The sequence below is a fragment of the Rattus norvegicus genome, chromosome 7 (assembly GCF_021556685.1).
Source record: "Rattus norvegicus strain SHRSP/BbbUtx chromosome 7, alternate assembly SHRSP_T2T, whole genome shotgun sequence".
NCBI lineage: Eukaryota > Metazoa > Chordata > Mammalia > Rodentia > Muridae > Rattus > Rattus norvegicus.
Window position 1 is genome coordinate 116860831 of NC_141540.1, and position 11433 is coordinate 116872263.

General features: G+C 50.4%; 1 protein-coding gene across 3 annotated transcripts; it reads left to right on the top strand.

The window, feature by feature from the left end:
* Positions 1-663: 663 nt before the first annotated feature.
* Zfp41 (zinc finger protein 41) lies at positions 664-11146 on the top strand. Of its 3 annotated transcripts, none has more exons than XM_087555277.1 (3): positions 664-800; positions 2041-3687; positions 5855-9008. In XM_087555277.1, the coding sequence occupies exon 2, from the start codon at positions 2211-2213 to the stop codon at positions 2805-2807; it is 597 nt and encodes a 198-aa protein (XP_087411403.1). In that variant the 5' UTR covers positions 664-800; positions 2041-2210; the 3' UTR covers positions 2808-3687; positions 5855-9008.
* The last annotated feature ends 287 nt before the right edge of the window (positions 11147-11433 follow it).

Here is an 11433-nt window from a genome sequence, read left to right on the forward strand (position 1 = left end):
CAAGCACACTGCAGCTCTCAGCTATCAGTTTCTCATAACTGCATTCTCCAAGCGCTGCGGGCCACACCTATAATCCCAGGACTCAAAAGATGCAGAAGCAGGAGATTGCTAATTCTAAGCTAGTCTGGACAAGATATAATAGTGGAGAATATACCCAAAAAGTCGGAACTACGCAAAAAGTGACTAGATTTATATATCTGTAAAGGCCCATGTTAGCACAGATGACAAGCCCGACGACTAAGAAAAGACACGAAGCCAGTATGCTGGAGCCCTGAGAAGAAGAGGCGCACGCCGAAAGAAAGGCGCCGCCCGCAGCCCAAAAGTTTGCACAGGCACAGAAGCCTCCATACATCCTGGCAAGCTAAGCTCAAGGCCAGAGCCGCTGCGGCAGCCGCAGCCGCAGCATTACGAGGGCAGTGTCTCCTGGAGCCGACCCGTAGGGGCGGGGAGAGGTAGGCGGGTCTACGGCCGCAGATCACAGAGAGGCCCGGCGACCTCTCCTAGAGCGGCTCCAGAAGGGCGTGACTAAACAGGCGGGGCTACGGAGCATGCGTTGGTACCACCGAGAGCCTGGCGAGGGCCCTAGAGCGGCACTGGAGAAGGCTTAGAGCGGTGGGCGGGGCTTGGAGCGCGCGGCAGCACCACCGAGAGGCTGGGGAAGGTAGAGCGGCACCAGAGGGGCGGGCGCCTTTAGGCGCGGGAGTGGCGGGCTCAAGTGGGCATTGTTAACGGTCGCCCGCTCGCCGGTCACCCGTGCCTCCCGCCACCTTCTGCCGGCGTCTGCGCTCGGCACCCATCAGGTACTTTCTGCGTGTGTACTCGGTATCCCCGACCGGGCGAAGGCCGGCTTCTGAGTCTTTTCTCTGTGGACTACCTCAGCGGTGTTGCGGAGGTCCTGGAGGCGGGGAAGGTGGGCCGGGCTACCTAGCGAACCCCCTTGTTGCTGAATGCGTTGAGCTCCTTGTCCTGCCCGGTCCAGCAGCACTTTGATGAACCTGGGTCCTTGGGTCAGCTGAATTCCACTAAGTTGCCTGAAGCACTCCCAGCTACTCCTGTGCACAGGCCTGTGAAGGGAGGGAGCAATATAATAGTCGCAGTGGTCTTCTCTGGTTTTAATGACTATTTCAGTTTTCAATGAGGATGATCCTTGGTGAGCAACACAGACACCTGGGTCCCGCTTGTCATTCCTCTCATCAGAGTGATGGTGTTTGAATTGGTACTGAGCATTGCTATAGACGGCGACTCTCAGGTGTCCTGAGCTGTCCCACAATCCACAATCACTTTGAGATGCTGACACAGTGCGAACAGATGCCTAGGCGAAAGTTGCCTGGATCTTGGACTCTGAACCCAGATATGAATTTTATCTGCTGGGTTATTAGATAAGTGGGTATTTGTCTAATGCTTAGAACAAAATACAGTGTGTTTCCCAAAGCGACAGTTTTGTTTTGGGAAAAGTGTAGGCACTCTAGATGGAACTGCCAGCATAGCCTGTCCCTTGGGGTAGAGGGAGGGAATGGTGCAGGTTTACAGATGAAGAGGGGTCACATAGAGAGAGGCTCTTCAGTACAAGAGGCAGCCTTTGGGCATGTGATGGGGTTTGCTGACTGCTGGGGATTATGAGGACAGCCCAGAGTTTTCCAGGCTCAGAACCAGGCTGTGTGTGATAGTTACTTCCTGCCCCAGGGTATTTGCACAGTCCCGATGTGGGCAGGTAGAGAGGATAAGGAAGAAAAAGAAGGCTCTATTTGGGGAGGTGGGAAATGGCCATTGGTCCCTGGTGGATATGGCTTTCTCTGGGATGAGTGAAAACCTTATCTTCAGGCCAAGGAGCGTCAGTGGCTGAGTGAGAGAGTCACTCAAAAAGATGTGCACGCTGTGGACAACAGTCTCTGCACTCAGCTTCTAGGCCTGGGACTAGAGCTCTGGGGAGTCCACTTTAGTCTGAAAAGCTCGTCACGTGAGCAGCTGGGAAGACAGTGGAGGGTGGAACTGCAGCACTGGGAGCTGCCTTTGACCTTTTGTTCATGCTTTTGCCTCCAGAAGCAAGAAGACCATGGTTCTGTCTGCTCGATGTAGCTTCATAAGCAGGATGTGGTGAGCTGTCTCTGACAGAGTGAAGTCCCAGAGACGAAGCCAGGCAGACACTGGCTGGGAACCCTCAGCCTTCCCTGGCCGGCCTCTCGGGGGTTTCCTGCTTCCTGAGAGCAGCAATGGAAAAGCCTGTGACTAGGAAAAAGAAGAACCAGGCCCCAAAGGAGGAGGCAGGTGTGCAAAAGGCCACTGTCAAAGGAGAGAAAACACCAAAGGGGAAAAAGCCAACCAAGAAGCCACGAAAGCCCCGCAGACCCCGAAAAGAGCCTGTCCTGAGTCCCGAAGATGAAGCACATATCTTTGATGCCTTCGATGCCTCATTTAAAGATGACTTTGAGGGTGTCCCCGTGTTTGTTCCTTTTCAGAGGAAGAAGCCCTATGAGTGCAGTGAGTGTGGACGGATCTTTAAACACAAGACAGACCACATTCGCCACCAGAGAGTTCACACTGGAGAGAAGCCCTTTAAGTGTGACCAGTGTGGGAAGACCTTCAGGCACAGCTCAGATGTCACCAAACATCAAAGAATTCACACCGGCGAGAAGCCCTTTAAGTGTGGGGAGTGTGGGAAAGCCTTCAACTGTGGCTCCAACCTTCTGAAACACCAGAAAACGCACACTGGAGAGAAACCTTATGGCTGTGAGGAGTGTGGAAAATCCTTCGCCTACAGCTCCTGCCTCATCCGGCATCGGAAGCGTCACCCGAGGAAGAAGCACTGAGCAGGGCGGCCTACAACTGTGGATCCTGGTCAGACACCTAATGACGGTCAGAGTTCTTATGCAGTGTGCTGTTGATGGCCCATCTGGCCACCCGTCTCTGTCATTGAAAGGAAAATCTACCCAACAGACATGAGAGCCCACAGAGACTTTCTGCCCTGCGAGTCTACACTTAGTGGTGACACGGTGCTCCCCAGGGCTTCCTGAAGCTCCAGCCATTTCCCAGACTACTTTATTCTACTCAGGGCCATCTTTGGAACAGCTTTGGGTCACCCCTGTTGACAAGGGCCACTGCCTTCCTCTGCTGCTTCTGTCTGTGCCAACCATATGCTTTTGTCTCTTCTTTTGAAGGCTTCTGGCTCTGCATGTCCAGCCCCATGCAGTCTACTAGGAGCAAGGAACCCTGAGGTGGATGACAGGCAGCACTCTGACCAACTCTGAGGACCAGTCCCCTTGGACAGCACCAAGTCCTGCTCATCTCTGTGCAGCTGACTTTGGTGATCCTAATTTTTTCCCTCTGGCTGAAACAACAGTCTTTGAGCTCAACCCCTGGGCCTAGAACTGGGCTGCAGTGTGTTCCCCTGTCCCGGCCACATCTTAGACAAGTCTCCTGGATCCACCCAAAGTCTCAGCAGACCCTTGCACCCTGGCATAGTGGCAGAGTTTTTAGATTAGGTCTTGTAACTCCAGGGTGCCATCAGCAGCTTCTATCCACTGTACCTTCAAAAACAACTGTGGCCTGCCCCTCAGCAGCCCACCATTCAGGTCAATTCCACTTCCTGCTGGTCAGCAAGGCAAGACCATGTGAGTGTGTCGACCCTCTGTCCCAAGTGCTCTGTGAGGTCTGTGTTCTAAAGATGGCAAGTGACTGCTGACCAGGAGGGTAAGTTGGGGGAAAGGTGGCAGTGATTTGGACACAAAATAATGAATAATGGCTTTAGTCTTTGGGGGCTCTTTCCTGAAGAAAGGATCCTCAGCCAGAACTAGAGAAGGACTTGTCAACAGATACAGAAACTGTGAGAGGGCACTGCCCAAGTGATGCGGGTGTTCTCTGGTAGGAATGTTTGACTAGGTGAGGTAGTTAATCTGCCAGGTCAACCTGACTGGATATACAGTCACCTAGGAGATACATCAGGTGTGTCTGTGACAGTGTTGCCAGGGAGATTTAGCCGAAGAGGGAAGACCTCCCTAAATGTTGGTAGCACTAACACACAGGCTTGGGTCCTAGACTAAATTCAAAAGGAGAAAGCTGGGCCATCAAGATGGCTTCACAGGTAAAGTCTCCTGCTTCTCACAGAAGCCTGGTAATTTGAGTTCAGTCCTGGAACCCATGCAAAAACTGGCAATGGAGACCCAACTCTCTAGAGCTGTCCTCTGACCTACCCCCAACCCCCATGCAGACAGACAGCAGCACTAGAGACATAACAGGTTTAAAATGAAAACCTTGAGCATTCACCTGTCTGCTTCCCATTACAGTAATGCAAACAATTGTGTCATACCCCCCACCATGGTGGTCTGTACCCCTTCAAACCAGGAGCCAAGGATACCCTCAAGTGGCTTTTTATCAGACAGTTGCCACAGTGAGATAAATGACAACTATATGCGGCTAGCCATCCTCTTTCTAGAAGCCAAAACGACACTGTGTCTCTGGTGCTTCCCGTGGCTCTATTCTGGCCAGGTCTGCTGATGCACTGTCAGAAATGCAAGCGGGGCTGCTGTTGGACCAGGCTGCTTGAACTGCCCCTCCTATGGGCAGAACCTTCCAGGTAGAGGTTTTCCCACACTGCACTCTCCTTAAGCAAGCATCCCCAGGAGTATTTACCAGTCTTGATCCCCATGGGAGAGGAAGGCTTAATCTAATATGAAAATCTAATAAAGTGAAATTGTGAAAAAATAGGTATCAGCTGATGTAGGCGCTACATAGCCTACTTGGGCAGCATGGTCCTGGATTAAAGGAGTTGCCCACACTTGGGGACATTTGAAACCTTAAGTGCTCCTGGGTGGCAAGGCAGCATCCTGGTCCCAGCCCTTAGCCCTGTCCTTAAGGATGAGTGCTAAGGTTTTACACAGTCACAGTTCCCTCAGTATTGAGGGGAAACCGAAGATAGTCTGTGTTCATACACACCCAGAGGGCCACTCGGCAGGGTGGCCCAGTGTCATTCCGTGTGATTGTTCTTGTCTTTGCAGCCACACAGCACTCACCTGTTCACATATTGCATAGCCCTTACAGACAGCACAGGATGAATGGGTGTGGCCACGTGCTAACCAAACTTGGCAGAAAGAGGTGCTGCTGTGACTTGTTTGCCAGCCACTTGTTTTGTTATTTTGTTGAGATGGGGTCTCACTCTAGCCCAAGTGTCTTGGATCTCACTGTGTAGCCTGAATTGGCGTCACTCACAGTCCTGCCTAAGCCTGGAATACTGGAGTCATAGGCATGAACCATCAAACATGGCTAAAATACATGCAGAGTGCTCCCTTGGGGTCTGATTCTCACTTGTTCGTTTAAGACATTGTCTTGATGCGTAGTTCAGGCTGATGAGAACTAACTAAACTAACTATATAGCCTAGACTGGACTTGAACTCACCATGATCCTCGGCTTTAGCTGCTAGAGTGCTGGGCACGCACCACAACACATGATTTCTGACCCCTGTTCTTAATGAGGAATATAAGAGAGTTAGCTCCAGGCTTGGTGTTTTGAGCCCTCTGCAGGCTTAGATCAGGTCAGAAAGCTGGCTTAAGGACGTCTGGATCCCCGGGTGCAGGAACTAGACTGGAACAGTTTGATGTTCCAGGAAAGTAACAATGTGGACACAGACTTTACAAGAACTGAGATTAGTCAAACACAACCCATTGTCTTCATTCAATTTGTGCAGTGCTCTGATAGCTCTTGTCATTGGCAGTGAGAAGTGTCGCTTTGCGTGAATGCATAAAGAGCCCTTAAGAAAAACAGAGCTGACCCCGGCTCAGCCACTTCCTAACTGAGCCATGTGGACTCTTTCTAGATTAAATTCCAAATAATTTATTCTTTGATGTCTTGTCCACATTTTAGGATGTATAGGACAGGCTCAGACAGTATCATTCAGTCAAATACTGGCCCCAGGTTGGCCCTGAGAGACCCTGCAGCAATGTCTGGATGGCAATGTTCTTATCTCCCTCTCCGCCCTCCTCCCCAGGTTTGTTCATGGTTGCTGTTTTGTTTTTGTGGTCTTGGGGATGGAACCCAGGTATTTGTGAGTGCTAGGCTGGTGCTCTGCCACTCTGCTACACCCCAGCCCAGGGTTCTTTGAAAAGAGAATCAAATCACTTGCTTTTTGTTTTGTTTTCTGAAGGCTAGGCTGGCCTCCACTCACCAAGACCCACCTGCCTCTGCTTCCTAGGCACTAGGATTAAAGGCCTACAGCACCACACATAGCCAGAGAACCATGTTTAAAGCCAATGTCTTAGTCCATGAGGAGAAAGGAGGTGGTGAGAGCATGAGTCTGTCAGCAGCAGCCTCCTCCTTGCCTGGATCTGGCAGTGCTGGGTGTACTGCTGAACCTTGTGTCTCAGTGTCCTGTCATCCAGTGGGCATGACAGTGTCCAACTCTGAAGAATCAGCTAGAATTCAGTGAGTTGGTGTGTGAAAGTTGAGGTGTGGCCAGGAGCGGTGGTGCACATCTTTAATCTCAGCACTCTAGAGGCAGAGGCAAGCAGATCTCTGAGTACAAGGCCAGCCTGGTCTACATAGCCAGTTCCAGGACAGAGTAGTGAGACCCCTGTCTCAAAAAAGGAAAGCCAGGTATGGCACTGGCTTGTGCCCGCAGTTTTAGTGATGCAAAGTTCTTGCGTGTTAGCATGCTTTTATATTGTTTTGTGATTTTCCTTATTTTTATATGTCTGTCTGTTTGCCATGTACACGCGATGTCCTCAGAAGCCAGAAGATGCTATTGGATCCTCTGGAAGAGGAGTTACAGTTAGTCATTAGTCACCTTTGGAGATACTGGGAACCAAATCCTGGACCTCTGGAGGAGCAGCAAGTGCTTAATGAGAGCAGATACTCATTCATACATGTGGAAGGCCAGCCTGCAAGCTAGCAGCCCTGGATACTCCTTACCCACAGGGGACAGCTGAACTCAACAAAGTCAGCATGGAAAAGAGTGGAGGGTTTTTGCTTTTTTGTTTTTTTTTACCAATTGCAATTCATGATTATGGGAAACGTCATCCAACCAAACCAGCAGGAGGAAGTCTTGGGTCAGCCCCAGCAGAAGTAGGAACATGTCAGACTGCTGCTTATGTTGTCCTCTGAGTGTGTGCTGCTGGGTCTCAGCACATAGCTGGAGCACCATATCCCTCAGCACCCTTCAAAGTTCTTTGGGTAGCCAAGAGAACCAGTTTGCACTTAACCCACCTCTCCCTTTGCTGTCTCCTAGAGAGTGAGGGAGGAACCGCCTCTTATCATTTACCCAGACTGTTCTTTGTTTTGTCTAGGCTGCCTGAGCAGATCTCTCCAAGAAGCTCAGAGAACTCAAGAGAGTCAGTGTCTACCTCTACCACAGAGCACAGCAGAGACCCACTGGGTCATGCTCCAGGGAGGCTGTCATCATAGAATCCATTGGCAACAAGAAAGCTGTGAGTGGGTGAGCTCAGGGAGGCTTTTTGGACTCCATGTGGTGACTACAGGTCACTTTCGCTTGTTCCCACCCTGAAGTTAAGATGGCCACAGCATTCACGAGCAACTGAATGTCTGAGTTCTGCTCACTGAAGTCTACTGAGGAATCCCCAGCACCAACTCTGTACTTCAGTGAGAGACATTGTGAATAACCACCTGGGAACAAACAAAATGTTCAGAACCTTCTAGATGTCTTGAGATGGGTCCTGGGGCAACTAAGAACACTCCAGCAAAGTCCTGGGATTCTAATTACAGAAATGCATTCAACTGCAGCCAGAGATGTCCTACAAGTCCAAGGCACTCCGTTCCTCAGCACCTCAGCTGCCGTGTCAGGCGGGCCTTGTCCTGCAGAAGAGCTCTGACCAGCATGGCCGCTGCTGAGCCTTACTTAGAGCAGAGAGCACCACTAGGGCCTGACAACAAGCGAGTGAGTGAGAGCTCTGAGCTGGATTGTATCCATTCCTTCTGCTTCCTCCCAGCCAAGAGAAAAGGCGGAAGCCACCTCGAGAAGAGTCAGAAGTAGCCCTGGGCTGGGTCCAGGACTCTTCTGTTTGGGGAGACCAGTGGGTTAGACTTGACTAGCTGCCGCCTTCTGTTCTTGGAAGTCTGCAGCTCCAGAGCACGAATGTGCTCCTTTCCTCCTGACCTTGGATCCATCATCAAGACAATGATTTCCTGAGCCAATAAGTTGGGACATCAAGATGCCCTGAAAAGGAAGGCAGAACAAGGGCCCTAGGAAGAAAGGCCATGTACCCTGACTCAAGGGAAAGATGCTCTGTGGCTCTTAGGGAAGACTCAGGGGAATGGGTTCACCTCTGGGGTGGACCCCAGGTATAGTGCAAACAAGGAGACTGGCCTGTGTGCCACATTTATCTTTAGACCAAGAGATGGTGCCCACCTTCAGCCTACCCTTTCCAGTGCCGAGTGGGTGTTGGATGTGGGTGTCCTGTGGAGTCGGATGTTTGTTTTCTCCTGGTTCCTTCTCAAGGAAGACATGTGGATTGACCTCCTGACTCAAATCCTGTAGGGCTGATGTTTTCATGTGGCAGCTCCCAGCCAGCACCTAGGTGAGGCTGTTTCCCTGCGTCTGGGCCTGCAGCCATTTGACTTTGGACCTGCACAGGGTTCCTGGCACCTGCGTGCTGGTGGCACCCAGCTGATCTGTCCACACCTCACCTCGGCCACATCATGATCTGGTGTGTGTCCTAATGCCTCATCTCTATACTGCAGTGAGTGGTGCCATCCTCCTACAGCCACAGCCGTGGCCTGGTGTGTTGTAGCAGACGCTGTCCCCAGTCTGGTGTTTCTGTTTGACATTTGTTAATGCTTGCGTCCATGTAGTACCCTGGTGCTGTGTCAGTGTTGTGCACATTGGACCAGACATTCTGCTTTGTTGTGCACTTGGTGACTTCCTTCATACGTGACTCCTCTGCTCCATGGACAGCGGCACTGATGCTCCATGTTGCCTTCCAGTTGCTGCCATGGTGCTGTGAGCAGATGCTGTTGGTGCTGCTACTGGACATCTATTTTCTCATAAAAGTAAATGTGTTTCCAACTTGCTTACTGTGCTCTGTTGGGTTCCCTACAGTGTGAGCAAAAGTCCTCAAGGAAGCCACCAGCTTTCTTCACTGCGGACAACTACAAGACCAGGGTCCCAGCTCTCACTGTTTCTTGGGAGTGTCTAGATGCTTCCAGTGACCAAGCTCATGAGAGTACAATGTGTAATTCAAAAAGGTCACCGCTGCTGTCCATGGGTGAGGGTGGAGGCTGTACAAAAAAGGCAAGACATTGTCCTGCCTTTCTGACCCCAGATATTGGGAGGCCAGGTTATGGTTTCGTTAGTTCAGTACCTGTAGTGGGGACCCTGAAGGAAACCTGAGAAATGTCTGTTCATTTTTCATTTAGGGCAGTTCTCAAGAAGGTGTGATTCTGCAAGGGACACTTAACAGTGCCTGGGGACAGTTTATTTGAAGGGTCTGGTGAGAAGAGGCAAGGATTTAGCCAAACCTCACAGTGCACAGGTCAACCCCAGCCTGGCAACAGGGAGCACTGGTGCCATGTTACTCAGGAAACCAGGACTGAGTTAGGCTGTGCAGGCAGCAGAAGCAGCTCTGGCCCTGACCTTTCCTGACCCACTCTCCCACAGCCTCAGGACGAACCTTAACATGAAGTAAAAGGGTCGCTTGGGCTTGAAAACCCTAGAGAAGCTGGGATAAAAATTATGTGCCACCCAAAAATGGGGTGGAGCTGGAGGTGTAATGGAGTGACAAAACACACACTTAGCACCCCGGAGATCCCCTGTTAAAGGGAGGTGGGGGAGGTCTGGAGAGATGGCTCAGTGATTAAAAGCACTGGTTGCTCTTCCAGAGGATCCATGTTTGAGGCTCAGCACCCACGTGGCAGCTCACAACCATCTGTAACTCCAGCTCCTGGGGAATCTGCCTCCTTGAGCTGCTCTCCACAGGTCCAGGCATGTAAGCAGCACACAGACATAGTAGGCAAAAAGTAAAAAGTAGATCCCTCTCATTGAGGAGTGTCAGTGTATCCGGGACCCTTGGAATGACACCCACATTCTGGAGAGTGGCATTACTTAGGGCTATTCTATCTGACCCTTGCTCATCTTGCTCCATTTCCCCCTTGCTTACCACATCCCACCCTGCCTGTTCTCTCGGGTCCAAACTACTGCTAGCACTTCCACCTCAAGACCTTTGCACACACTATTTCTTTTGAATATCACCTCTCCCTCCTTTGATAGCACCTCCTCAGGTTATCTCGGACATCAAGCCTCCACTCTCCAGGTCACTATGTGTGGAATACCACTGGGGCATGAGTGTAAGCCAATAGAAAGTCTTTAGTAGCCAGCCAGCCAGCAACTATATGTGTACAGGATCCCATTGTAGCCTCAAGCCTTTCTCTGGGTGAGCTGTTAAGCACAGGAACCATATCTTGGATTGACATACCTCAGTTAACAAGAACAGTTAGCCAGAAGCAGAACTACAGAAGCCAAAAAGCAAGGTTAGGACATTTAGAGATTGTACCAGAACTATGGACTTTGCTGAACTAGGTCTTGGGATTTGTTTTGTTTTTGTATGGTTGATTTGGTTTGGCTTGGGTTTTTTGTTTGTTTTGTTTTTTGTCCAGTGGTGACGTCTATGTGCTGAGTTTGATGACCTGAATGGTACTTTCATCATGGAGTCAGTACAGATAGTGCTAAGGACCATTAATTTTACCAAATTGTTGCATAATTGTCCATATAGTTTAAGATGCAGGGCCCCACCATTAATAGAATTAAAATAAGAAAGGCCCAGGCAGTGCTAATAGTGTGAGGGCTGAAGAAACTCCATTCTAGCTAGGTATCCATCTTGGTACTCAACAGTCCCTGGAATATAAGTTCACAGTAACCCTGACTCAGTCACTCCCCCACAGAAATGTACAGCCATGACCGACTACTTGTTATGACTTTTTTTGGTTTCTGTAACCTGCTTATGCAGATATTCAAGGCCTATTTTGAGGTCGCCCTGACTGCCTAACCGTGGCAGAGCAGCACAGCTCCTGGCTTGCTGGTGCAGACACTCAATGTGGTTTTGCCGTTACAAATCCTTCCCTCACCCCTTTGCACAGCAGTCTCTAGTTTGGCTCAGAGATTGTTGTCCTTCTAGTGGTTTCAATAAATCTAACTAATTATAATCCAGATTGAGTCTGTGGTCTTTTCCTGAGGTGTCTTGAGCTCCCTAGCATTTAGGGGCTCGTCCAGGATCCCTGGGAGATCCCGGACTCAGCATCAGGAATCTTGGGATAGTCCCTAAGGGGGGAAAAGTCCAAGGATTCCTAGGGGAATCCCAGACTGATCACCACAATTTTGTAAATACCCAGCACTCAGAGGCAAGTGGATCTCTAAATTCCACGTCAGCCTGGTCTACAGAGGAAGTTCCAGGATAGCCAGAGCTACACAGAAAAGCTCCCTCTCTGGAGCATGGGGG